Source organism: Penicillium citrinum (assembly GCF_028827155.1).
Source record: "Penicillium citrinum strain IBT 23319 chromosome Unknown utg000002l:1.0-3833315.0:1.0-3834789.0, whole genome shotgun sequence".
Classification (NCBI taxonomy): domain Eukaryota; kingdom Fungi; phylum Ascomycota; class Eurotiomycetes; order Eurotiales; family Aspergillaceae; genus Penicillium; species Penicillium citrinum.
The window spans coordinates 1,774,056-1,800,495 of NW_026622687.1; the positions used below are offsets into that span (position 1 = coordinate 1,774,056).

Below are 26,440 nucleotides of genomic sequence, written 5' to 3' on the forward strand. Positions count from 1 at the left end.
AGCATACTATTGATTAAAGACCACATAATTCACCGAAGAGCTAGAGGATTTCACAGGTGTGTTAATGTCGAAACGTACAAATCAACGGTTCTTGCTAACAAATAAAGTTATGGGCTCCAATACTACACCAATGAAGAAGATCACCATCATCTCTCTCTCTCTCTCTCTTTCTTTCAAATTGTATCACAAAGCTGCTTAGGCATTATAATCTGCCATCTTCCAATGTTTACCTTAAGTGTCATATTCTCCTCGAATTGAACATCCCTTACAATTCACCGTTCTTGACGTTCGAGAAGGGACATGTAGCCACACCTCTCGCTTTCATAACCTCAATATCAGTTTGCATCTCCTCAATCCCTTTGCCCTTCTGAGGTTCAGGTCCAATAGTCATTAAATCGTATCCTTGTGGATGATAACGATCTCCGCGCGATCCAGGGACTTTACCTCCAAACCCTCTAACTAGCCACGAACCAGGGCCCCATTTGGACCAAAATGTCGGCTTCATATACCACGGTTGAAGTCCCTTTCTCCCGAAGTTATATAATTTGGTGTCAGGGCTTGGTTTCTCATCGACTAATTTGACTGCGGCCGTTTCAGAACGCGGTAGTGCGAGGTATCGAAGAGATAGTTTTCGTATATTTCGTATAAGAGAGAGCACTAGGGCAAAAGCCAGATTTGGAGATTCGAGGCTGTAGCAGTGTATAAGTACTAATTATAAAGGATACACGATTCGGGTAGATCCGTTTTTGAGTCAATGGGGGACCGTTAGAAGTACTCACCAAAGACTAGCCCTCATCACATCGTCCAAATCAGCACCCAACATCTGTCGCACAAGACTTCTCGCAAAGCTTGGTAGTGATGATAATGCTGAATCAACATATATCCTCACATATTGATCACCAGTTGTCGTAGGCTTTGCCACTTCTTCTTCATATCGGATTGTCCATTCCTTCAACTCCAGAGCAAAATGCAAGCCGTCTTTCCAACCTGCTGTATTTGAAGGAAGTGGATCAAAAGGAATACCCATATCCTCACCTAGATTTTTGTGAAAGATTCCAACCGCACATCTCTCGACGTCGGTAAGGTCGCGCCATTCTTCCCTTTCGATTACATTGAGGATCTCCGCGAGGCCGTCGCCTAGGGTATGAAGGAGATCTTTGTCCGTGATTTTGTTCGCTCGTCGATATCGGTCATGTCTAGTAGGATTGAAAGTTAGTAAAGAAATTATTCAGTTTTGATTATGATGGTTGCATAGGACATCGAAAGCTGAATCAACTTAGCAATATCGTTTACGAACAAGTAATTCATTCTCGCAACAGCTCTCATGTAGCGATCGGAGTCTCGAGGCTGGGATTGAGATTCACGTAGAAGAATCTCTGTATCAACGGCCCGTTTTCCAGAATTCCGTTTATTGTTCTGACCAGTAACAGCGAAAAGCTTAGACATGGTTGGAATACCACCAGCCTAATTCGAATGTACCATATTAGCTACGACCATGAAAGATTGAGAGTACGATTTCACCTTGAGTAAAGCTATCTTCCGAGCCTTGGAAAAGGCATATGGGAATTCAAGTTCTTGCAGCTCAGTCATAATAGAATAAGCTTCTTTGATAGTCATGCTTGACAAGTCTCTCTTGCCGGGTCCAAATGGAGACTCGATTTTTGCTCTGCGGCGGTATCGGAATCTTCTAACGACCACCATATAGCTGATAGAAGTAACTATCAGGGCTATACAGATGGCCGTCCGTTGGTATTCAGGTAAAAGCATACTTTCGAACATGTTGCCGGTCTTAGTCTCCTTTCTTTTCACCTCGTTAGCATTGAGATTGAGCTGAAGCAAAACCTCTGATTTCCTCATGAAACAATATGTTCTCGACATACATAGAACCAGTCATCTAGTTGATTTTGTCCGTGACTCAATCCTTTAAAAAAGTTGATGAGCCTTCAACAAATTATTCTAGAATTGTGGGTGGTACCATTTAAGTATTCCGAGCGAATGTATTGCCTTGGGTCTTGACCCAACAAAAGCAAGCACAATTATGCAATTGTGAATCACTGGTCAATCATCAACTCCAAAAAATTCTGATCTTTGAGCATCATATGTCGAACTGTACTATGTAAAAGAATGTTGAATGGGGATAATATAATCAAGGCTCACCGGGGGTGGGTCTCTAGACTCGGCGATTACAATATCTCTCTTCAAAGGCATTGGCACCCTAGGATGAGCTAGATATTACAGAAATTTTACATTTTGATTGTACTAGCAGGAGAGATGATTAGTATATTCAAAATTTTCCCCTATTTGTTCAATTTTTGTAGACTCGGGCGCATGATTCGGACTTTGTGAAATCGCGAGTCGTATTGTACTCGAAAGAGGCGAGTTCAATGTTCAATTATGTCCAGCCGAGGTCCATAATCCCCAACAAAAGAAGTAGTATTATCAAGCTAGAATGAAATTTCTATCCTCATATTTGAATTTTCCGGTGTTTTATCGTGCTTCAAGCTCATAGACGTGAGTCTATGAGCTTGAAGCACTCATCCACGCTCTATTTAGGATTAAACACGATAAACTTAACACTCCTTGAATCTCTTCATTGCCAATTCTGCTTTCTCCTGTCTTAATAATAAAGCTTCTACTCTAGGCTGTACATGGGACATCGTGTATATCCCGAACGAATTCTTGCCTAATAGAGCTATCCAAATTACATCCGAGATCTCGTCTCAAACCCACTTGAGAAAATAGAAGTCTTGATATCCGGAGGTGACTTCAAGATTCCTGCCAATGCCTTGCTGAACCCCTTAAAAGCTTCTGACTGGACATGGGTTTTCCATGCTTCCTCGTTCGTGTATCTTCGCCTTCGATGTTAGATGAATCGTGTGGGAATTATGCACGGGATTGACTCACTTTTCGATGATAACCAACTGATTCTGTCCCTTTGGTTGAACAGAGTAATAGAGTAGTGTTTCTGGCTCATGGGCCTGAACATGCCGAGAGAACTTGTCGAACGCCTCAATCAACTATCATTTATCATTTGATTAGCAGACCTCGTGGAGCTATGGAGAAATTGCTGCTTTTGGCATACTTGACCAATGTTTTCCTCGTCAGTAACGAGTGTAACGATGTTGTGAATAGTATCGGAAGACATGGTGGAGAGTTCAATGGATGTAGGTTGATAGGAAAACGGTCTGCCTTGATCGCGAGGGCCTTAATACTCCACGGGTAAAATATTATCAAGCTCAAGTTTTATAGCAGAGCACAGGAATGATCCTCGGTAAATAAATGAAAGAAGAATCCCTCAGTGAAACTACTTGTACCTTTCACAGAAGAGTACCCTTCACAGAAGAAACCTTGTGGTAGGATCAGGCTTGGATATTGTAATCCTTTGTAGGGTCTATCGAATGTTTCATATTTCCATGATACCACATTTTTGCCACGATATGGTACTGATTCTGAGGCCATATGAAAGACCCCTTCTAATTGGCCGAGGCTATTGAGCAGCAGACCATAATAAACAATTTCGGATCTGTATGATATTGTAATAGACAACTTAGAACTTCCAGAGGCCGCCATCGGGAGAGAGAAGACTCGAACGATGCAGGTGCCTCGGCCTTTCAGCAATCCGAGAAAGGGGAAGTAGCTTAAACAGACCTTAAAAATGCAGAGATTACTTTCATCTTGCTGAGGACTCAAATATTTTGTTGCAAAGCTCTACAACATTCTAGGCGCCAACATGCCGAACTCATGCCTTGAATTCGAAGTCATTATTATCGGGGCTGGTATTTCAGGTCTGAACACTGCCTATCACCTCCAGAACCAATTCCCTGATCTGAAATATACAATGCTAGAGGCAAGGGCCTCTCTAGGAGGTACTTGGGATCTTTTTCGCTATCCGGGTATCAGATCTGATTCAGACCTGTTCACGTTCGGCTTCTCCTGGCATCCATGGACCGCTTCAAATCCGATTGCAGAAGCATCCGCCATCAAAGAATACCTGAGCAAAGCAATTTCCAACATGGCATTACAGAGAGGATTCTCTATGGGCACAACGTCGATACTGTACGCTGGTCAGGAGCCGAGAATATGTGGTACATCAATGCAATCCACCTCGGCGAACCGAAGGTATTCAAGTCCCGCTTCATTGTATTTGGCACCGGATACTATGACTACCAGGAGCCCTTAAGGACTGAGATACCAGGTTTGGATTACACGGACAAAAGAGTCGTTGTTATTGGTAGCGGCGCAACCGCTATAACTGTTGTCCCAAACTCACAGAAAACGCCAGCGAAGTGACAATGCTTCAACGAAGTCCTTCCTATATCCTGTCTTTACCTAATCGGAAGATTCGAAAGAGTTGGCTCGCCCACCTGGTTCCCACTGCGATGTCGTCAAAGATAAATCGTATACTGAAACTCATCAGTTCACGAATGTTCTTCCTCTTCTGTCGCATATTTCCCAACTCAGCTCGGCGGGATGATTCGTCACGCTACAATACGACAACTTCCAGAACACATTTCATACGATGTGCATTTCGATCCTAAATACAAACCCTGGGATCAGCGACTCTGCGTCTGCCCTGATGGTGATTTCTTCAAAAGTCTTCACAAGGGGAATGTACAAATAAAAACGGACACTATCAAACAAATCTCAGGTTCGGGTATTGAATTGACCTCTGGAGAATTCTTGGACGCTGATATTATTGTTGCGGCTACCGGTCTCAAGATTCAATTTGCCGGTGGTATTCGCATAGTCATCGGCAGCGAAAGATTTCATCTCAATGAGAAATTCATGTGGAGAGGAATGATGATGCAGGATCTTCCCAACGCAGCGTTAGTCATCGGATATACGAACATTTCATGGACCCTGGGTGCTGATGTGACTGGTATACTTTTATGCCGTCTCTTGAAGTATCTCAAGAAGAGAAACGGCGCAGCTATCATCCCACGCGTACCGAAATCGATGCATTTGGAACAACGGCGGATGTTGGAGCTGAGTTCGACTTACATTTCCAAAGCGGAAGATGAACTACCTAGAACTGCGCACACATGGCCATGGCAACCGAGGAATAACTATCTCCTTGATATTATTCATGCTATGTACGGACGGGTCGATGAAGCATTGGAGGTTGTTGGTTAAGCTTTGTAGATCTTCAATAGCCAACAGCCCAAAAATTCGAATAATTCATTCTCCAACTTGGAATAGCGAGCCAGTTATCATTGTTGCGCAAAACCTAAATTTAGATGCTAAACTCTTTTCTTTGTGCAATACAACAGAATTCGTAGTCGATGGTGATATCATTACTGGAGTAGGTCGAGAATTAGAACTCTGCAGGTATGTCCAGATATGATGATCTGGGCTCTAGTAAATCCATTCAATTTTCTCTGTGCTCTCTCTGTTATCCACGAAAGAAGACTTGTACTCCTGTATTCTGGTTGATTGATCAGAGGTCATTACGATCGAGCGGGACTTGAGGTTATACCTCGGATGGCACCACGGGCACATTTTGACGTCCATTGTGGAGTGTATAAAGTTGGTATAAATGGGCAGTGAAGAGATCATTCTCATGTAGAGAATTGATGCACTACGTCAATGGAAATATATCACGAACCTCGTAGAGTCAAGTCGGACAATTGGTGACTTTTTGGATACAGGATTATCACAACGGCTCATTCATATCCAAACCTTCAAGTAGATAGTCAATTGTAGCAACAGTCTTAGAATGAGCTTGGAAGAAGATAATTCCAATTATCAGTGCATAGTTAGAATGTTGAGGAATAGAATGTTGGGTGTTGAATTGCTGGATTTTACTGATTAGATAAACGGAGTATAATTTTGCATGTGACACAATTTTGACTCCTCTGGACCAGCATAATGAATTCGCAGGACAAAAGTAAATCTGATGGGAAACAGCACGCGACTGGCAAGTCGCTAAATGAGAAGACTCAACCAATTCAATCCACATCACCCCCAGAGATGAAGCTCACTCGATCAAAGCGGGCCGGACGCCCTCGTCTAGACGGAAGTGGCAACGCCATTCTATCCGACAGTCGTCGCAGTCAAATCCGCCGCGCACAGCGCACATACCGAGAGAAGAAGCAAGCTGCTTTTCTAAAATCTATCACCCAAGCTGAACAGCTTCAAGAAAGGATGCGTGCTGCTGTTCGACATGTCACCGAACTATCCGAAGTCGCCAAAGAGGCACAATTGCATGTCTCACATCCGGATATCTATGAGCGTCTAAAGCTCCTTGAAGGAATAGTAGCGGATGACGATGAAATCATGCGTCCTGGCTCACTTATTGAGCCATCTCCGAATGACTCTGAAAACCAAGTTCAACTACTCAGCATGAATGATCAAATACCCGTGCAATGTGCACTACCTCCCTCTCTACCAACTGAAAATCATACATATTCTTTTCAGGAAATTGGGTTCGCTCGTAGGTTACAGCGATACTGTCTTGAGCATACATATCGTCTTTTCATAGACCCCAATTCCGATCCACGTGAAAATCACCGCGTGTTTCGACTGTTCCCCTGTGCAAGGGATCGATGTAAGACTCAACCGCGTTTCCGGCAGATATTGCAGGGGAGCAACTCAGACCCTCTTGAGATCCTTAGTCTACCGTTTTACAGCATTGGGGGCGCGGGCACGCATTTTCCGGATCTTGATGAAGAAGGAAATGCGATATACCCGGTGAACAGTCGGCCACCACGGCGGATTCTAGGGATATTACCGTGGTCGGATTTTGATTTGGAAGGGGACGGGGCCCTGGATACTTATGGGCTTGGAGGGGAGTGGTTTGATAGCCGCGACGTGGAGGGTTATCTCAGGCATCACGGAGTAGATACCAAGAGTGGTCTGTTTCCTATGGTGTACAGGCCGGGTTTAGCAGCAGGTGGTGGTAAAAGCCAGCTGTATACTGTGGACATTGAGGCTTTCTTTTCACGTGAGTATTCGATTATATCATGATTGTGTTGATCTATAAACTAAACTCTCCAGGCCTCCTCCCTGGACTCATCATACTCGGCCGTGCACCTGGGTTCAGGAAGACAGATGTTAGGCGTGCGTTGCAAGCATCGATAAAAATGGTTGATCATCCATGATCAAAGATGGATCCTTAGATCGTGTATTGAATTTACCTCGGAACCGACAGTTGATTACAATATTATGGGATCACAACATAATCTCCACTGAGTCGACTGATTATAAAGTCTGGAGCCGATACCTGCATGGTTTATCATAATCCATGATACCAGAACCACCCTCAGTATGATCTCTCTCAAAGAACAAATTGCTGTTCAACAAATCAGTACGGATTGCTACGAATCTGTCGTCCCTCCCATCCGCATGGGCGATCTAGCCGACTGGGCTTATGGCGGAAACGTACTAGCCATCGCGGTCAGTGCGGCCTATTCAACTGTCACATATGGTCATCGCTTATATTCCATCAATGGCTATTTCGTGCGGCCGGCCAGCCGATCCAAGAAACTCATCTGTCGCGTCGAGCGCATCCGTGACACACGAACCTTCATAACAAGACATCTCCGCGTGTTCGAAGGCGATTCCGAACACTTATGTTTAATCGCCACAGCTGATTTCCACATCGACGAACCGGTTGATATGGTGAATTACTCCGTTCATCCACAAGTTCCCATCCCGTCTTCTCCAGCAGAAGAAATGGCGAGAGAGCAAACAGAAGAACCGGGATTATACAAAGTCCTCGACAAGTTTTTCGAGGTCCATCCACATTCTCCCAAAATTGGTGGATTGAACACATCTGCTATCATCTCCGCTGACCGGTTTCGAGTGAACGATGCCCTGTATACCGAGGCTGAGCGCATGTCTGCTCTTGCGTTCTGTATGGATCGTGGACTAGCGTATATTCCAGCCAATCATTCGGGTTACACTTTGGATAAAGCTAGTGCCTGCGCGACTCTCGACTTTGCACTTCGTTTCTTAACCCATGATATTAATGTGCAGAATTGGCATGTTAGCGAGAGACAGACTTGCGGTGCGAGGAATGCGAGAGCGCTTAGTGAAGGACGGGTTTTCAATGCGGATGGGAAATTGCTGGCGAGTATGACCCAGAAGACCATGCTCAGACCAAAGACTGCGGAATCGAGGATTTGATGGTTTTGTATACTTAGATTTGTTAGGGTCATGGCTATTTTTTCTTACGATATAGATCACCCAGCAATTCAATTTACAATTATACAATTATACAATTCAGTTAATTGCATCCAAGGAGTTGGGACTCCAGTCCCAAAATTATCGTAGATGTTTCGAATGATTTAGTAAATCCCAGAGGTTATTGGAAATAGCCATGTAATTGAACGCTATCAGGCCATTGCGAGTGGAATCTCAGATTTAGAGTGAAGGGCGATGTTTAGCTAGTCACTAGCAATGAGAGATAGAGAGAATGTTGTTGCGCGTGTTGTTTGGAATGGATATTTCCTAATTGGGATGTCCCAAAGCAGACATATCACGTGTACTCTGAGTATCACATGACACTGTGTCCCCATTCCACGTGACTTCTCAGTTTGCACTGTCTGTCGTTCCTTCAAACCAACCAAACATCCAAACCGTCGTCGCGTTGCTGTCTTATCGCCGGAGTTCCTTGAGCTCCAAGCTACATCGCTTCAATATTCAACACGATTGACCACCCCTCTCGGGGCGTGGCTTCGGGGTGATAATAGTGACTCGTCCCCAGCTTGTCTCCTTCTTTCCTCACCAAATCCTTCGCCGCTTGTATCATCTATCGTCTGTTTTGGCCAAGACATTTGCGCCGCGATCTATTCCGAGCTTGGCTTTACAAAATACGAATAGAATTTGTGGTGAGCGAGTTGAATAACATCTAAAGCGCATATACCCGGAGTAAACTACGCGCTCCAGACTCCGAAATTTGATTTAGTGGATTTGCAACATACAACGCCGAGCATATTGTTACCTCGGTCTTCGCTGATCTCCCGCCATGTCTAACTCTACCTCCGAATACAAACATAATCCTACATCGACCGTGAACATGCCTGCGCAATCGGCCAATATCAACGTCGACCCTAACAGCGCATACACGCCGAATGACAACCAGCTAGCGGGCTTGGTGGAAGCAGCCACTGCTGCAGCAGACCATGATGTCAGCGAATGGACAGCTGCAGCAACAATGGCTGCTACCGCAGATGCAGCTTCAAATCAACTTGATGGGTATGCCGCAGATATTCATCTCGGCGACGACACGTTTAGTGACACACATTTTGGCTCCGGAATGGGCGGCGGAAGACACTTGAGAGTACCAAATGACCATTCGCAATCGGCCGGGCTCAGCCGTACTGTTTCCAAGAAAAGAAAAAGAAACGACGATAATCTGGATCCTCAGCTAGCAGGTGCTGGCTTCAGTGGTTCGCAGCAAAACTATCAACACCAACCTACCCAACATGGACATCCTGGCGATAACCTAAACATTCGACCTGTGCCTTCACAGTCGCTGTCTGATGCGCGTGCTGTTGGCGTCCATTCTGCCGCTGCGCTTTTCCGTCAACCGTCAAGCAACAAAAAGCAGACTAGGCCACCAATGTCGAAATTATTTTCGTCACTTGAACTGTCACCGGAGAACTTTCTACATCTCCAAGCCGCAGCGAAGGGATATATGCTGGATGACAATCACCCTGAGCGGCGTGACTGCGTCGGACAAAGGGGCAAAGGAGACACTGAAATGGTTAAGCTGCGACTCTGGAATTGCGCAAGAGCTTTTCTGGACAACGAGGGTAATGGAGAGCGACTCTTTGGCGAAAATGTTGTCAACGAGGGCATGGGACCAAGAACTTACATATGGCCTCGCGATTCTCAGAAAATCATCTCGCTAGTGATCCCTTTACTCCGAAGAATGGTTACGAACGAACGTCAACGGCAGTATGCAATCGAAACTCGCAAAGGAGGTGGCTCCGATGATCGTCGCCGACGGAAAACCAACGAAAGCTTCCCTGAGATGGGTGGTCCACGATATTCCCCCGAACAACAGCTTCAGTTACATAGTCAGGAGCATCGTGCAGATAGTCTCAGTCATTCGATGCCTCCACCTCCACTCCCAGTACCACAGCCTCCTCCTATGGATGCTGAGCAGCCGTTGGAAATTGGACTGACAGATCTATTGATGGACGGGTATAATGTGGATTGGAATGAAATGGCCAGGTCTTATGATCTATACAATCAGAACTACGAGCTGGATAACCTGTGGTCCCTTTCGGGCCTCCAACAACCCGATTGGCGTGGCTTAGTGGCTGCTGTTGATAGCCATTACTATGTTGTTCACAATGGTAACTACGACTGCCCGGCTATATGCGAAGATGAAAACATCAATCGCATCATTCACTCAAACACTGCGTCGGGTCTACCGTGGCGTATTGGAGGAGGTCGCAACCTGCCAGCAAAAGATGAATTGTAAGTTCCATGAAGCCCGTAACTATATCATGTTCATAACTGACACGCAGAAACAGTGCTTCCAGTATTACGCGTGATGTATCAAGGATCATTCGGGAAAACATTGCCTCACGAGAAGGCGCCCATCATCCCACTCAAGGGCAAGACAATCATTTTCACACCCAACCTCAACCAAATACAACCACCTCTACAAATAATGTCTCCCCACAGACTCAAACTTATATTCGGATCAATATTCTTCAACAAGGCAAACGCATTCTACCTCGTTTGGACATTCTAGCTGGCCAGTGTCCGGACGTTGAGACGGTTAAACAGGCGATTATCCGCCGTTATCCGAACCTGAATGGATCAAACTCTTTAGAGCATAATCCTCAGCAAACTCGAGAATCTCCTGCATTGTGGAAGGTCAAGGCCTGGTTACCGCAAGGTTTAACTCCTATTCAGGTTGATAAAGATTGGAATATTGCTCTTCTCACAGCTTATACCACCGAGTGGATGGATGGAGATTTGAAGGTCCTGGTGGAAATTGATGGAAATCCCCAGGCTTAAGACTTTTCTTGATTGGAATCAAGTATAATTTGGCGATATTGCCCGAATACCCAATCTTCCCTTCATGAATGTGTATTAACGACTACTCTTTTTATTGATACCTCAATCGAACGATCTAAAATTGGTTCTTAATAATCCATTATCTTAATCAAGTTGTATCCTACCGATAGTCTCGGATCTAGTATCGTCAGATGTAGATATCAACCTATATAATACTCATATTCTATGCAAGAAAATAAGGACACGAAAAGAAACAAGAGGAACAAAGCCCATTCTCATAGTACAAATCAGCGGTATAAACAAACAAGAGAATACCAGGAATGCACATCATGGAACCAGTCATATGAAATCCGGTCAAACCCAAAGAAGACAAGGCAAGAAAAAAAAAATGTACTCCGCGCTATACACAAATAATCCAAAGCCAGTTGGACAAAAGCGAAATGACACCCGGTCATTTCTCGATCATTTATTATGTAGGAACAATGTCCGCAATGAGTCCCAGTGATCCGAATCCGAGTAACTAATTAGCAATCGTTAGTACAAGAAAAAGCTTCCTCTACTAGGTATATCATCATCATCAGGCAAGACATACATGTACACCATACTACTCCGCAGACTCGAAGCAAGGGTATCCGGGTACCAGCGGAAGATATACATGACAGAAGCCCAGGTCATACTGGCGAAAACAGGCCAGGCATTATCAGTCATCGTTGTTCGAGCTTCGGGCGTAATAAGAGAAGAAAGAGGGTGAATATTCGGTTGAATGGCGATTTTAGCGAGAGCGAGCATCACACGCGCGAAAACGTAGATCACGATCTAAAAGATTATACTCTTTAGCTTCCACTCTCTCATACAAAAAGAGCATATGCCAAAAAGAAGGATGGCTTGCGAGAACATACCTGTTGGCTAATACTTCCACGCTGCCGACCAAAAACCGCATAACCACCCAATAATCCAGCAAAGAAACTATCATAACGACCCTCTTTACCAACATCCGCGGGATTAATATTTCGCAGAACAATCATGGAAAGTTTGTAAATAACTGCGAAAGTAGCAAGATTCCGCGCATGTAGACGTGTAGCATTCAAAACGAGCTTAATCTTTTGTCGGAAGCTATGGGGGAGTTAAGTTAACGGGTTCGCTCCGAGGGAAAAGTGGAATTGATCCTCGGTAGATGCCGAGGTCGAAGTGTTGTCAGACAGAGAGGGGGGGGAGGGGGTATAGCAATTCAACTTACGTTCCCGATCGAAAGAGTAAAATCATACTATATTATATCTCATATTAGTTTCCGACGATTCTATAGTATTTTGGGGTTGAGAGCTTTGAGCTCCGAAAAGAAGGACATACACCAATGCATGCGGAAAGCGCACTTTTGATCCGTAGACGATACCATTGCGCGCGCCTTTGAAGAGGGAGAGGAGGGGTTGGAATTCGGGTTTTAGGACGAGTTCGTCCAGACGGGACTATATTCATGTCTGTATTAGCTATGCTGTACTTGACTTGTCTGCTGTAATTTGTTATGTGCTGCGGAACTACTCACCAAAAGCGCATCCATGGCGCGAAAGGACCTCGGTTAGAGGTTGTCCTTGCACGAAGAAGTCTATGGGGTACTAAAATGACGGAGTTGACTTGGTGAATAGATTCAAGTTCAAAGGAGCATCATGCGAAGGTTGAAGTGAATAGCAAGAATGTCTGGGGGAGAGAGAGGGGAACGGCAGTTTGCATCGGAAGTCTGGAGAAACGACCGAGGCATGTGAGAGCCGACGGCCTACGTCAGGTCACGTGTACAGTATATATCAGATATAATCAAGAGTTAGAGATTAATATAGTAATTATACAATGGTCTAGAAGTAATGGTAATGGTAATGTTAACATAGTCATTGATATTTCTAAATAACAGTTTTGGGAAGCAGCGCTTCTATACTTTTCCATGCCATACATGATCATCCTGCAGACAGGCCTCAAAAAGCACAAAAATCCCGAGCCGGTCCAAAACGCCGTTGAAAATAGATACGCAACAATGCAAGTAGATCCAATCCAACAATCTTACTCGGTCCTAGCTCGCTTGTGACCCTCATCATCCGAGATATCATCAACTTCCATCATATCCTCATCCTCATCATCATCATCATCCGACTCCACACCCGCCCGACGCTTAAGACCCTTCATCTTGCGAGTCTGCAGACCCTTGAGATCTTGCTTGCCCAAATGCACACGACCAACCTTGTCACCAATCGAGTCCATGCTAATATTCTTCTTCGTCTTGATCTCCTCGTTAGGACGCTTGCCTTGCTTCATGGCAGCCTTCATGGCTTCGGGAGTAGCAGCACGCATACGGCCAATCTTGAAGTCAAACTTAGGACCAATCTCCTGGAGTTCCACACGAGGAAGTTTGTGACCACTACGCTTGGTAATAACCTTGTACCAGCGCAGATGGACAACAGGCGAGAGGTTATCACGAGGTTCCTCAGCACCAACCATCAAAACATATTGCAGGCCCTCAACATCAATAGCATTCGTCTCCTCACCCTTGAACATATCAAGGAAGAAAGTCTTAAGCATAGCATGCGATGAAGAAGTCGGGTCTTCAAACGGAGTTCCAGCAAAAAGCATCATGGGCCGCAATCCCAATCCAACATGCATAGTAAGCTCATTGATAGGAGGAATAGCGTTGTCACCGGCAGCAGGGAGAAGAAGAAGTTCACACATATCAAGCAATGATGAGTTGAAAATTCGAGCAAGAGTCACGCAGTTAGGACGCTTCTTGTTGCTACTACCAAATACAACCAAACCACACTCATTCTTGTTGGCCAGAAATTCCACGCTCTCGGCATTCTCGAATGGGTGGATGTTCTCATTCTTCTTGTGGAATAGAACAGAGTGAGGCTTTGTGAGGGAGTGGAAGGTCTTCAGCACGGTGTCTAATGCTTGGGGACATTTTGTGCCGTGGAGAATTAGCGTCTTCTTCGGGGGCTCGATGAGTTGAGGCTCTCGCGCCTTGAGAATGCGCGCGGTGCGCGGATTCTTGGCTTTGCTGCAGAAACTTTGTTAGAGATATATTATGCATTCGGTTATCGGCTCTTACTCACACTTCGCGCAACATTGTGGTGTGAATGGAAGAGGATAGTTTCTCTTGCGAAGAGACTCGGAGTAAAAAACGCAGAAAACTTTTGGGCCGGTCTTGGCGCTCTTATCGATAAGCGCGACCGGGGCAAAAGTGCCTGAGGCAGAACCATCATATAGTTACCTCAGCCACTACAAAACAGGCAATATTCTTTAATGATTCATGATTTTTTTTTTTCGGTGGAAGTGCAGGAATAATCGAATAAGATGGAATATATTGAAATTTTTATTTATATTGCATATTCGGGTACAATTAGCCACGAATTTTTACTCCAGACGAAGCTTCTCAAACTCCTTGATCTGCTCTTCGAAACGAGCAACCTCACTCTCAGCATCGCGGAGACGCTTCTCCTCAGCAGCACGAACCTCAGCCTTAACCTTCTCCTTCCAGCCGGGGCCGTTGATGATGCCCTGTGATCGTTGAACGGACTGCTGTGCCTTCTCAAGACCAGCCTTGGCCTTCTCTTCTTGCTCGAGAGCAACCTCCTTGGAGACACGGAGGTAGACAGCGGCCTCAGCACCGACACCGGCAACAACGCAGCCAGAGGGAGGGGTCTTGTTGTCGGGACCCAGGTGGGACAGCTCACCCAGGTTCTTACCGCCCAGGGACTTGATGCTAGACATTTGCTCGGTGACGGTCTTCTCGCTGGTTGCGTCGTAGGTCTGGATGATGATGTCGCCCTTGGTCTTGACATCGTACTGTGCGAGGATGGAACGGATAGCCTTGGAGGTGTTCAGAACGAGCTCATATGCTGTCTCGGCGGTAGGGTCGTGGAACTCCTCCTTGAACTCGGGGAACCTGGCAGTCATGATTGAGATGGTCTTGTCATCAGGACGACGGGGCAGACGCTGCCACAGATGCTCGGTGACGAAAGGCATGATAGGGTGAATCAGAGTCAAAGCTCCGTCGAGAGCGGTGTAAAGGGTCTGCTTAGCAGACTCCTTGGTCTCGGCAGAAGCGTCCTCGGCCAAGAGGAACTTGGAGTTCTCGATGAAGACGTCACACAGCTGGCCATACCAGTACTGGTAGGTGATGATGGCGACATTGTTGAATTCACGGGCCTCGAGGGACTCGTTGACCTCCTTGGCGGCGACGTTGAGCTTGTGCAGAATCCAGCGCTCCGACAAAGACTCATTGCCAGTCTTAGTAGCAGCGGCTTGGGGCTTGAAGTCTTCGCCCAACTTGCCAAGAACGAACTTGGTAGCCTGATAGATCTTGTTACAGAAGCGACGGTATCCGTGGATGACCTGGATATCGAACGCAATATCACCACCTAGAAGAGTTGTTAGATATATAGAGCGATAATAATGGGGCTAATATAACATACCGCCAGTGGTGTATGATACAAGGGCGAAACGCAGAGCATCAGCACCGCACTCAGGAATACCCTTAGGGAAAGCCTTCTTTTGGTACTTGGTAGCAGCGGCGATCTCCTTGTCAGCCAGGTTACCGACCAAAAGCTTGTCGTGAAGAGCCTGCAGAGGGATACCCTCCATAACATCAAGAGGATCAACGACGTTACCCAGGGACTTGGACATCTTGCGGCCCTCAGAGTCACGGATCAGGGAGTGGCAGTAAACCTCTTTGAAAGGAACCTGTCCGGTCAGTTTGATACCAAGCATGATCATACGGGCAACCCAGAAGAAGAGAATGTCCCAACCAGTCTCCAGGACGGAAGTAGGATACAGGTTCTCAAAGTCGTGAGTCTTCTTGGGCCATCCCAGAGTGGAGAATGGCCAAAGGCCAGAAGAGAACCAGGTGTCAAGCACATCAGGATCACGGACAAGAGAGAAGGTCTTGCCGGGGAACTTGGCCTCGGCCTTAGCACGAGCATCCTCTTCAGTGCGGCCAGTAACCCAGAAGTCACCATCGCTATCAGAGTTCTCCTCACCATCGATCTTGACAAAGTAGGCGGGAGCCTGGTGACCCCACCAGAGCTGACGAGACAGACACCAGTCGTTGATATTGTGCATCCAGCGGTAGTAGCTCTTCTCAGCGCTCTCGGGGCGAATGACGATCTCACCGTCCTCAACAGCCTTGATAGCAGGGCCAGCTAAGCTCTCCATCTTCATCCACCACTGAGGCTTGAGGATAGGCTCAATAACGTCGTTGGACTTGGCGCAACGGGGTACCTTCATAGGGTTGTGCTCCCACTTGACATACAGACCCTTCTCCTTAAGAGCATCGATTACCTTGTAACGAGCATCAAAGCGCTTCAGGCCAGCGAAGGTACCAGCGTGCTTGTTGAATGTACCATCATCGTTCATAACCGAGATGAACTCAAGGTTGTGGGCCTTTCCACGGTTGAAATCGTTGAAATCGTGGGCAGGAGTGATCTTCACGGCACCGGTACCGAACTCAGGATCGACAGCATCGTCAGCAACGATGGGAAGAAGACGGTCAACGAATGGGTGGCGAGCATTCTTGCCGATCAGGTGCTTGTAGCGTTCGTCGTTAGGGTGAACGGCGATACCGGTATCACCAACCATGGTCTCAGGACGAGTAGTAGCGATCTCAATACGCTCTCCGGTACCATCGATCTCGTAGCAGAAGTGAGTCAGAACACCGAACTCGACCTTCTTCTCGTAGCCAGGCACGTCGAGAAGAGTACGGCCCTCGATTTCCTTGTTCTCGACCTCAAGGTTAGACAGCGAGGTGTTCAAAGCAACACACCAGTTGACAAGACGGTTGGCACGGTAGATGATGCCCTCCTCGTGAAGACGAACGAAAGTCTCGGTGACAGCAGCGGACAGGTTAGGGTCCATGGTGAAGGCCTCGCGAGACCAATCGAAAGAACCACCGACTCTTCGCAATGCGTTCTTAATGTTAGCATGATATTGGTCTTTCCAGTCCCAGATTAATTTTGTCATAGCTGGGCGTCCAATATCGTGGCGAGTCTTCTTCTCATTCTTCCACAATTGTTTCTCGACAACGCTCTGGGTGGAAATACCGGCGTGATCCATACCAGGCAGCCAAAGGGTCGTCTTGCCCTTCATGCGCTGCCAACGGATCATCGTATCTTGCAGGGCATTTGTCAAGGCGTGACCCATGTGCAGAGAGCCGGTCACGTTGGGAGGAGGAATTGGAATGACGAAGGAGCCCTCAGGCTTGACCTTGCCGTCGGGGCCAAATTCGGGCTTGAACAGGTCACGCTCCTCCCACCATTCAAGACGACCAGCCTCGATGACCTTAGGATCGTATGCATCAGTTGTCTTCTCCTTCTCGACCTTGTTGACTTTCTTCTCGGCCTTGGGTTTGGGCTCGGCGGCGGGCTTGCTGGCAGCCTTGGCCTTCTTTTCGGCGAACTTCTTTGCCTTCTCGGCCTTCTTGCGCTCACGTTCCACTGTCAAACAAACAAACTTATCAGCCATGTGCACAAGAGTCGTCCGGTATAGCAATATCGTAAAAAGAAAAATTTATATCGAAGAATGGACAATTGAGAAGATCTCGCGGGGTGGGGGATATAACGTACGCTCCTTCTCAGTCTTCACCTTGGGAGCGGAAGAATCTTGTCCACCCTGAGTCTGAGGGTTCTGCGCAGCGGCTTCGGCGATCTGAGAACGAGTATTTTCATCAACCGGAGGAGGATTTCCACCGGGAGTAGCGGTTTGCAACCCAACTACAATAGATTAGTATATTGATAAGATGAGTGAGTCATGGAGGGGAAAAGACGATTCAGAACTCAACTCACTGGGGTTGTGGGAGGCAGAGTCTTGAGCCATCCTGGTAAATGATCGATATGGAGGAGTCAATCTCCAAGGCGTCGATCGCGCCACTAATCTCCGGATAAGTATCTTGGGGGGGAGGGAGTGGGAAGATGCGACGAGGAGGGGTGGTTGTGCGAAATGCGGGCAGATTAAATTTCCCACGGCGAATGAGAGAGCGGGACGCAAGAGAGGATCAAGGATCGGTGGAGACGGCGGGCACACTGGACGATTGTAGAGCTAGTTGCAGATGATTGGAATGCAACTTCACCATTGGATTGTGCTTGTTAGTTCGCGTTTTCTTGGGTTTAATTCGGCCCTTTCACGGTCTTCTCGAGTCGCGTCGATCGAAAGATGTCCGACGCGGGCTTGAAGTCTGATGAGCTAAGCAATGTGGATACTCAGGGATACATACAACCACTACAAGCATAGTACATAGGAGAATATATGGATTTTATTATATAAATAGTTTATTTTTTATTTATTTATCTATTTCTCAGATTGTGGGAAGTGTCTGGGCAGGTAGTACATAGGAGATAGGTATCTACCATGTATGCATGGTGGTACTGGGTGTATAGGTCATGGGTTCTTCCCGTCGTATTCTTCCGGGGATGGGGCTAGGGTGTATCGGGGGAATACGAGACCACCTCTATCTATATACTATATAGATAGAGTCATGACATGAGCTCTTGTTCAGCATCAAGTCAAGAATACCTCGCAATATATCCAACTTGTCCAGTTTCACCGAATCAAACAGAGAAAACATGAGTGATCTATCTGCTCCAGTCATTGTGATAGGCGGCGGTATTGTTGGTGCCTCGATCGCCTGGCATTTAGCCAAGGAGAAAGATGTCATTATCATCACAGAAACACTCGGTGGCGTGGTGACTCCGAAATCATTCGGATGGCTCAATGCAGCCGCTGCAACGCAGAAACATTACTATGATTTCCGACGTCGCTCAATGGCACGATGGGTCGAAATGAGCAAGGAGCTGACCGACCTCCCAATATCCTGGTGCGGTACCTTGACATGCGACAAAACTCCCGAAGAGCGCGCGGAATTCCAGAAACATCAATTAAACTGGGGTACAAACATCAAGCGGCTAAGCCCAAACAATCTTGCTGCTCTCGAACCTGAAATTGATGATGCTCAATTCTCCTCGGTGCAATGGGGCCTTCATGTTCCAGAAGAGGGTGCTCTCGAAGCACACGTGGCTGCAGCTCAACTTATCTCGCAAGCTAAAAGCCTGGGTGCTAAACTACTCCAAACGAGCGTCACTGGGTTTCTGAAGCAGGAGAATGGTCGGATTTCAGGTGTAATGACGGGCGACGGCGCGGTACGGGGCAGCCATGTTGTCTTGGCCGCTGGCCTTGGAAGCGTTCCACTGTTGGCAACGGAGAATATCAGACTTCCACTAAAGGGTAGAGAAGGTCTTCTGGTCAATACTGTACCGACCAAGGCGCGATATATGAACACTTTGGTCCGGTTACCAGATCTCCACATGCGCCAGACGCTCGATGGTCGCATTCGCTTCGGCGCTTCCTTTGCGGGGGGAAACCCGGGTGCTGATCCACAAGAAGAAGCACAAAAGCTTTTTAAGCAGATGCAAAAGGCGTTCAAGAAAGGAAGTGTTCTTGAATTCGGTAACTACACAATTGGTGTACGACCTGATCCGGAGGATGGATTCCCCATCCTCGGTTCAACGGGCTTAGCTGGGCTTGATGTGGCCGTAATGCACTCTGGCGTCACGAATGCTGCGCTTGTTGGCGAGCTGCTATCGAAAAAGATTCTTCACGGGATTGAAGATCCAATGCTCGAGCATTATCGGCTCAATCGCTTCCAAAAGAGTATCGCAAAGCTCTAGGCCAAAGTTGAGCTAGAAGATTTTGCAGCCCATCGATCGTGGCTGCAATCGTCTGAGATTTACACGGACTTCTGATTATTGTTCAATGTTTGCATTTGCTTCGGTAGTTACGGCCGGTTTTAGAGATAGTCTACATCTAGCAAGTCTCTGCGCTTCCTATCCACCTTGATATTCCGCATTTTTTCTGTCGAAGTAGCTATGTATCTAAACTGTACTCAAGACAAGGGTCGCGAGGCTCCGCCACTTTCTTCCATATGGGTGTGGAACAATAGCCATAAAAGCACCTTCGACGACTTGTAAAATTAACTATCCTGTAAAATTGCTAGTGATGTCTACCCTGCCGGACCACCCTAGCCTTTTGGTGCTGTTTTAGGGTTACATAAGGCGCAAGAAGTCACAGCATCTCTTTTTTTCTACAGAAAGTCTTAGAAGGAGGGTATTTGACCTAGCTGCTGTAATTCAAGGGAAATGTAAGTTATAGATATAAAACGGAAGAAAACATGTTCTTTTCCAATTGAATTGGGAGTTCATATAGATATCACGGGTTTAATTCCAATAGCTTGGCTTGGTTCATGATCTGCACTAGTCTCATATCAAAATAATACAAGCACAGTCCTTGAAAATGCTCTACTAACGGGAACCAATTTCCATGCTATGGATTCAAGGAGAGTTTTAATCTGGGCTCCTGGCTTCTAAGACATCGGAAAGAAGCCATAAGACCTCACGTAGAATTGCCGAGGTAGATAGCTACTCTTTCGTGTCGGCTTCGGTACCAGCGAAACCTTTCTCCTCGACACCATTGAGAACGGTAGCACGCTTAGATCGTCTGAACGCACTATACCACGGACCTTGAAAGATCACGTCAATCTCCTCAACACTCAGACCAGCGACCTCTGGGATGATAAAATATGTGTAAAGCAAACCCAGGAAACACCAGCCCGCGAAGAAGATGAAAGCACCCCAGTTATTCATCGAACTCATAATCTTGGGGAAAGCGAATTTGAGAGCGTAGAGGCACAGCCAATGAAATGTAGCACCAACAGCTCCGCCAAAAGAGCGGATATGGTTAGGCCATAGCTCGCCACCAAAGACATAGGGGAGAATGAAAAGTCCTACTCGGAAAAAAAAGAGCTCTAGAGTTAGCAACAATGGAAGGCTTATTGGTAACATTGTGGGGTTAGCTAAACTTACCAACGGCGTAACCAAAAGCGTGGATGAACAATACTACGATGGCAAAAGTCGATGCTCCTTTAGGAACTGGCCCACTCTGTTCGAACTTCATGAAGATGCCTATATATATATGAGAAAGCATCTGGGCAGTAATCCCGATGAAGAGTGACTTCCTTCTCCCAATGATATCAATGAAGAAGAAAGCAGAAATGACGCTAAATATGAGCTTCGAGAGCCCATACATACCACTCAGGAACATATGTCTCTCAGTATCTCCAGTATCACCTAACAGGCTCATGATGGGGATGAAATAGCTTGTCACTGTATTGGCACCAGAAAGCTGAGCCAGCGCATATGCAAATAACACCTGCTGTAAACGTCGCAGGTTGGAGGGTACCGTGAAGGTCTCTTTGACGATAAACCGGATATTCCAGTTACTGCGAACATCGCCCCTCTCCATGATCAGCGAGTGTTCGATATCACTCACTTCGTCGACAATCCGTGGGTGACCAACAGGAATGCGTCGCAAATCGGTAAGAGTTTGCACAGCATCATCCCTGCGGCCGGTCATCATGAGCCATCGAGGCGACTCGCTGATGAAAAAGCTGCCAGCAATACATAGAGCCAAGAAAATGGCGATAGAGAAGGCTGGTATTTGATATTGGAATTTGCCGCTGGGAATATACCGATGAATACCCAGCACGCAAAAGTTAGCAGAGGGCAAGGCGATGCCCATAGACACAGTGTACATCCCAGTGAGCAGACCACGAATTTCCTTCGGAGAGATCTCAACGAGGCTCATGGGTCCGATTACGCTAAGCGCGCCAATACCTATCCCTATGATGATACGAGCCGCATAGACTGTACCCATGTTCGGGGCGCCCACCACAATCATCTGGCCGATGATACATACCAGCGAGTATAGTCGAAAAGCCCATCGACGGCCTAAATGGTCGTTTACGAAGAAGGACAAGGCGGCTCCGACAGCATAACCAATGTATATTATTGACACATAGGTCGAGATGGCTTCAGCATCGGACCCTGACGAAATATGGAACTGCTTGTCGAATCCAGGCAAAGAGGGGATGGTAGCGGAGGAACCCTGGTCCCATGCTATCTCACCACATGTTAGACTATGTCAAGGCAGTGGGTGATTTTCTAGAAACGATTACTCAGTGGAATGCCTGAAAATGCATATATCATAACACTGAACAGTAAATTACTGTTCCAGATGATGCCCGGCGGCAGTTCTTGGATGTTCTTTCTATACCGAGCGAAAGAAGATCGAGCAAAAGCGGCCTTGATACTCATACTGTTGCAAGGGAAGGCCGAGGCCTTGATAACAGAAAAATAATAAAAAATATATATAGTGTTCTTCAATATTGAATAAGTAGATCAGACACCTGTCAGGATGGCAGTACACTGAACACATCGAGGTTTTAAAACATAGATTTTAGGGTTTTCCTGATGTACATACCCCATATCGGGGGGGTTCCTGATCCTTGACAGTTCGGAAGAATACGACATCTGACTGATATCTCTTTATAGTCTTCTGAATTCAATACCGAGACAATCATGACTGCTATTGGTTGATAGCTTCTAAATGCCGGAAGAATACGATAAGTCAATCGGAATAATGGGATGTAAGTTCACCAGGTGTGCGGCTTAACCAGGTTCCCCGCACAGCAAACCCCTCTCAACTAATCTTAACGTGGAGATATCCAATCGGCCCCCACGGTTGATACAACTAGTACACTAGTGTAAAAGATAAGAAGTGAACTTCCACGAGTTAGGACATGTGCTGCTTAGCAAACGATTATCTTGAGCCTTTGTAGACCTAAACAGATTAGGACGTCTCGTCGGACTATAGAATATCACTGGTAGTCAGTAGAGGTTTTAGAAAGGATCAAATTGCTCATCCTATCTGTCAAGAAATATCCTCACCTTTTTCTTTCTGCTATCGCCAAACATGCACCTTGAAGCTGCAAGGTTTATTAGTTGAACGCCATATAGGGTTTCGAGGCGTGGGGTTCGAGGCGTATAGCGGTAAATCAGCGATCGTCCGGGGTTCTCGCCGGCTTGTGAGGTGCCACCTTTAGAACTGATAACGTGAATCTCTACCCTTAGGTCACCCTTTAGCACCAATTTTCAGGCCTTTGCTCTTATCTATCTACTTGTCTCCACAATATATCCAAACACTTATCCGGTCAAGTGCATTGAATCAAAAGGCTCACTGAATGGCTTCTCCGATGGCAACTAGGAAGATTATGCGAAGGCGGCGGACGCCTGGAAGCAGGGCGAACCGGGCATGTACGCATTGTAAGGCGAAGAGACTGAAGGTGAGAGTCTTGCAATCCGGGGTAGCTGCTCCTGTCGTTGTTGTTACGCTGACATTTACATCACAGTGTGACGAGCAAATACCATCTTGTGCACACTGCCTTCGCTCTCACCTGAGTACGCCTTGCGCTATGAGCCATCAAATCTCGTATTGGATATGAGTTCCTCCTTACTAACAAATGCTGTACAGCATGCCTTGTCGAAGACCCAGATACAAAGAAACTACGGCCACGAAACTACCTTGAAATTCTGGAGACGCGTCTCGCATCGCTCGAACAACGCGATACACAACAAAAATCTAATAACGGTATCTCATCGCCGTCCAGTTTACCCACCAGCACGGACAGCAGTCAGTCCCACTCTGTGCTTTTGTCAGGGACCGAAGACAGTTCGGCCTGTGCTTTACCTATACGGGTGGGATTGCTAGATTTCAGAACCACTCAAGTCGAGCCTCACTACCTAGGCTCCTCTTCTTCATTTGCTTTTGCACACCTTATCAACCCATCACTCCGAGGGGTACTTAATAACAAATCATTCGCACCGCTTCAAACTTCTGAGAAGGCAGAAAGCGCTCCGCTACCATGTCTATTACCGGAGTATCATATCGCTATCATGCTGAGCAATGCCTACTTCGAGAACATACATCCGCAATATCCCTTTCTCCACGAGCCCACATTCAGACACTACGAAGTACTGCTTCTCAATTCATCCACGGAATTCAATGACCCTATTCAAGCATCAATACCCTTGTTCTTCCTTAATATGGTAAGTCGAATGCTGATATCGGGCTCAGCTCCCCACTTGTTAGGTTGTATATATCTCACAACCATCATAGGTATATGCTATAGGTGCCCGCATTGTTCCTGGCTATGAAAATCTATCAGAGGTATGACGCACACACATTCTCGGGCACCTCTTAGTATCTCCAACTCATATCTACCTCAGCAACTATACAGCTCCGCCCAACTATACCCTGAAGTCCTATCGGTCGATAACGTCGAAGCGATACAAGCAATTCTTTGCTACGCTATATACTCGCTTCGGTCTCCGAAAGGCCCATCCCTATGGCAAGTCATGACTCCAGATGGAAATAGTTGACATTTTAGACACCCATTGATAATTTTATTTGGTCTGCAGGAAACTCTCTGGCTTTGCCTTGAGACAATGTATAGAACTTGGATACCACCGAAGTATGAAATGCGACCACTCGAAACGACATGCACTCCACATTGAATTAAGCAAAAGAGTCTTCTGGGTTGCCCAAGGCCTAGATGTTACCTTTGCACTTCGACTCGGACGGCCCTTGGGCATACAGCTCAATGATATCGATGCTGAGGTGAGTTTTGTGCCGCATCAGTATTTATAACCTAGTCTAAATTACTCAAAATTCTTTCACAGCTACCGCTAGACATCGACGACTCCTCGATCTCCGTATCAGGGATCGAGAATACTACTAGGCTATCGGTTGACGGAGTGCCGACATCTATGTCTAATGCCATTCACGTCATCCGCCTACGGATAATCTGGGCAAAAATCCATAGCTTAGTCTATTCAGGCACTGTATTAAAAGATACTGACAACGAGAACCACCGTGCCTCAATCATACAGCTGCGCGAAGATCTAGAACAATGGCGATCACGCATGCCCGAGCTTCGCCCTAGGCGTGGAAAAACTCTTTCAATATTCTTGACAAAAGCTTGGTATGAGCTCAATTATTATGGATCAATCCTCCTCCTCTATCGTCCCCAACTGGCAGAAGATAAGAACACCCCAGACAAAATATTCATCGATTGCATGGAAGCCGCGAGCTATATTTGCCGAGAGTATCGTCGTCAGTACATCGGCACAGATGTGAAACCTACGTGGAGCAGCCTTCATTTCTTATTTCTAGCCGGATTGACATATCTACATTGTCTCTGGTCATCTTCTGTTGCCAGCCGGTCTGTACGGCAATCAGAAGTCAACAAGACCTGTAACGATTGTACCATGGTACTGGTAGTGATTGCGGAAATGTGGAAGGGGGCTGCTCCGTACCGCGACATCTTTGAGACTCTCGCTAGCCACACGGTATCAATGATAATCAACCGCAGCTTGTCGTTCAACTTGCCAGAAGGTCCTGCTTTGGCAGATCCATTGGACCGAGAGGCCGTTACAGGATGGATATCCGATATTGATGACATGGGTATGCTGGATGTATTTGACGACATGCTGGCAGGCTTTGTAAATGATATCGGACCCTATGATGACATAGCGCAATTTGAAACTTGAATTTTAGCTATTTGAAATTGTCAATTGGTGTCTTGCCAATAACATTGAAGAATAAATATGGTTTACCCGTAAAATTCCAGTTTTCGAAATCTACTCTGTTTTGATCTGAATCCCCAATTGAACCAACAAGATACTCGATGTAAATACGACGAATATAGTTTATACAGGTACCGTCCGGTATACCTACCAAGGTAGGTACCTGATCTTATATACCTATATGTCTGTATTATGACTCGATCTTTATGATCTCTACTGGAGATGCAAAAATCGAACAATAGAGGGCGGTTTCCCAAGAAACTACGCCAGTGTTAGAATCTTCCAGGGCTGCCAAATACCAAAAAAAGGTATTTTAATTAATATTTTTGTTATTTGACTGTTTTTAAACCCACAAGCAAGTGTCCATGGGCGGATTATCCCCTCGGAAAGGGACAGTCCGACCAAGGCTGGCTGAATGGTCACGGCTATCTACTCACATTACTATATTTCATATTTGGCAAGCAGATGCTCAAATAGAGGGGAATAATAAAAGAGAGCTGTTTGAAACTAAGAATCGAATTCAAAAGGCCATAACACCGGACCAAGGACTAGCTTAGAGGAATAGAAATGGGAGACACAAGGGAAAGCAGCGCTATACAATTAGGCAGTATGGGAGACAATAAATGCTCCTCCCGCTCTAAGACGTCAGTTGGTTTATTGCGCTCACGAACACGCCCGCAGCCGAGGCGATGCAGGGCTGGGTAGCCCAAGAAGATTAGATGTCATGTCTTGTCATCAACGTCGTCTCCGTTCAGTTTGGGATTTAATCACTCATTGCAGCCACATTTCATTCAGGAAGCCTTCGAAACAGCTCCCGTGGTTGCGTCAATCACTCTCCTTCTCGTGTTCTGATGATGCACCGTTCACGTCGGCATGGTTCAAACTCAGGAAAAGATAAAAAAGGATGTTCCGGACTGCCAAGGGGGCACTGTTCTGATGGTAAAAGAAGCCGGCGA

The 26,440-nt window shown here is 46.4% G+C and overlaps 13 protein-coding genes across 13 annotated transcripts; 7 read left to right on the forward strand and 6 right to left on the reverse strand.

Annotated features, from left to right (window-relative positions):
- Nucleotides 1–265: 265 nt before the first annotated feature.
- Nucleotides 266–1,779, reverse strand: N7469_002479 (uncharacterized protein; the record flags this gene model as incomplete). The annotated part of the gene is made up of 4 exons (XM_056641399.1): nucleotides 266–689; nucleotides 780–1,196; nucleotides 1,298–1,464; nucleotides 1,522–1,779. 4 exons carry the CDS (start codon nucleotides 1,777–1,779, stop codon nucleotides 266–268), a joined length of 1,266 nt encoding a protein of 421 aa, XP_056503893.1.
- A 922-nt stretch (nucleotides 1,780–2,701) lies between these two features.
- On the reverse strand, nucleotides 2,702–3,145 carry N7469_002480 (putative quinol monooxygenase; the record flags this gene model as incomplete). Its single annotated transcript, XM_056641400.1, has 3 exons — nucleotides 2,702–2,855; nucleotides 2,905–3,017; nucleotides 3,083–3,145. 3 exons carry the CDS (start codon nucleotides 3,143–3,145, stop codon nucleotides 2,702–2,704), a joined length of 330 nt encoding a protein of 109 aa, XP_056503894.1.
- Nucleotides 3,146–3,730: 585 nt separating this feature from the next.
- Nucleotides 3,731–5,133, forward strand: N7469_002481 (uncharacterized protein; the record flags this gene model as incomplete). The annotated part of the gene is made up of 2 exons (XM_056641401.1): nucleotides 3,731–4,064; nucleotides 4,418–5,133. 2 exons carry the CDS (start codon nucleotides 3,731–3,733, stop codon nucleotides 5,131–5,133), a joined length of 1,050 nt encoding a protein of 349 aa, XP_056503895.1.
- A 735-nt stretch (nucleotides 5,134–5,868) lies between these two features.
- N7469_002482 (uncharacterized protein) lies at nucleotides 5,869–6,966 on the forward strand (the record flags this gene model as incomplete). The annotated part of the gene is made up of 1 exon (XM_056641402.1): nucleotides 5,869–6,966. The coding sequence occupies one exon, from the start codon at nucleotides 5,869–5,871 to the stop codon at nucleotides 6,964–6,966; it is 1,098 nt and encodes a 365-aa protein (XP_056503896.1).
- A 300-nt stretch (nucleotides 6,967–7,266) lies between these two features.
- Nucleotides 7,267–8,127, forward strand: N7469_002483 (thioesterase family protein; the record flags this gene model as incomplete). Its single annotated transcript, XM_056641403.1, has 1 exon — nucleotides 7,267–8,127. One exon carries the CDS (start codon nucleotides 7,267–7,269, stop codon nucleotides 8,125–8,127), a length of 861 nt encoding a protein of 286 aa, XP_056503897.1.
- Nucleotides 8,128–8,968: 841 nt separating this feature from the next.
- On the forward strand, nucleotides 8,969–10,980 carry N7469_002484 (uncharacterized protein; the record flags this gene model as incomplete). The annotated part of the gene is made up of 2 exons (XM_056641404.1): nucleotides 8,969–10,431; nucleotides 10,488–10,980. The coding sequence occupies 2 exons, from the start codon at nucleotides 8,969–8,971 to the stop codon at nucleotides 10,978–10,980; spliced, it is 1,956 nt and encodes a 651-aa protein (XP_056503898.1).
- Nucleotides 10,981–11,442: 462 nt separating this feature from the next.
- Nucleotides 11,443–12,535, reverse strand: N7469_002485 (Tim17/Tim22/Tim23/Pmp24 family protein; the record flags this gene model as incomplete). Its single annotated transcript, XM_056641405.1, has 6 exons — nucleotides 11,443–11,500; nucleotides 11,573–11,796; nucleotides 11,880–12,093; nucleotides 12,218–12,244; nucleotides 12,328–12,443; nucleotides 12,521–12,535. The coding sequence occupies 6 exons, from the start codon at nucleotides 12,533–12,535 to the stop codon at nucleotides 11,443–11,445; spliced, it is 654 nt and encodes a 217-aa protein (XP_056503899.1).
- Nucleotides 12,536–13,026: 491 nt separating this feature from the next.
- Nucleotides 13,027–14,083, reverse strand: N7469_002486 (rRNA-binding ribosome biosynthesis protein RPF2; the record flags this gene model as incomplete). The annotated part of the gene is made up of 2 exons (XM_056641406.1): nucleotides 13,027–14,014; nucleotides 14,070–14,083. The coding sequence occupies 2 exons, from the start codon at nucleotides 14,081–14,083 to the stop codon at nucleotides 13,027–13,029; spliced, it is 1,002 nt and encodes a 333-aa protein (XP_056503900.1).
- A 287-nt stretch (nucleotides 14,084–14,370) lies between these two features.
- On the reverse strand, nucleotides 14,371–17,826 carry N7469_002487 (valine--tRNA ligase; the record flags this gene model as incomplete). The annotated part of the gene is made up of 4 exons (XM_056641407.1): nucleotides 14,371–15,377; nucleotides 15,432–17,447; nucleotides 17,577–17,723; nucleotides 17,796–17,826. 4 exons carry the CDS (start codon nucleotides 17,824–17,826, stop codon nucleotides 14,371–14,373), a joined length of 3,201 nt encoding a protein of 1,066 aa, XP_056503901.1.
- Nucleotides 17,827–18,572: 746 nt separating this feature from the next.
- On the forward strand, nucleotides 18,573–19,673 carry N7469_002488 (NAD(P)/FAD-dependent oxidoreductase; the record flags this gene model as incomplete). Its single annotated transcript, XM_056641408.1, has 1 exon — nucleotides 18,573–19,673. The coding sequence occupies one exon, from the start codon at nucleotides 18,573–18,575 to the stop codon at nucleotides 19,671–19,673; it is 1,101 nt and encodes a 366-aa protein (XP_056503902.1).
- A 747-nt stretch (nucleotides 19,674–20,420) lies between these two features.
- On the reverse strand, nucleotides 20,421–22,154 carry N7469_002489 (uncharacterized protein; the record flags this gene model as incomplete). The annotated part of the gene is made up of 3 exons (XM_056641409.1): nucleotides 20,421–20,785; nucleotides 20,865–21,956; nucleotides 22,016–22,154. The coding sequence occupies 3 exons, from the start codon at nucleotides 22,152–22,154 to the stop codon at nucleotides 20,421–20,423; spliced, it is 1,596 nt and encodes a 531-aa protein (XP_056503903.1).
- A 1,638-nt stretch (nucleotides 22,155–23,792) lies between these two features.
- Nucleotides 23,793–24,278, forward strand: N7469_002490 (fungal specific transcription factor domain-containing protein; the record flags this gene model as incomplete). The annotated part of the gene is made up of 3 exons (XM_056641410.1): nucleotides 23,793–23,945; nucleotides 24,016–24,066; nucleotides 24,126–24,278. 3 exons carry the CDS (start codon nucleotides 23,793–23,795, stop codon nucleotides 24,276–24,278), a joined length of 357 nt encoding a protein of 118 aa, XP_056503904.1.
- A 94-nt stretch (nucleotides 24,279–24,372) lies between these two features.
- N7469_002491 (fungal specific transcription factor domain-containing protein) lies at nucleotides 24,373–25,448 on the forward strand (the record flags this gene model as incomplete). Its single annotated transcript, XM_056641411.1, has 2 exons — nucleotides 24,373–24,516; nucleotides 24,579–25,448. The coding sequence occupies 2 exons, from the start codon at nucleotides 24,373–24,375 to the stop codon at nucleotides 25,446–25,448; spliced, it is 1,014 nt and encodes a 337-aa protein (XP_056503905.1).
- Nucleotides 25,449–26,440: the final 992 nt, after the last annotated feature.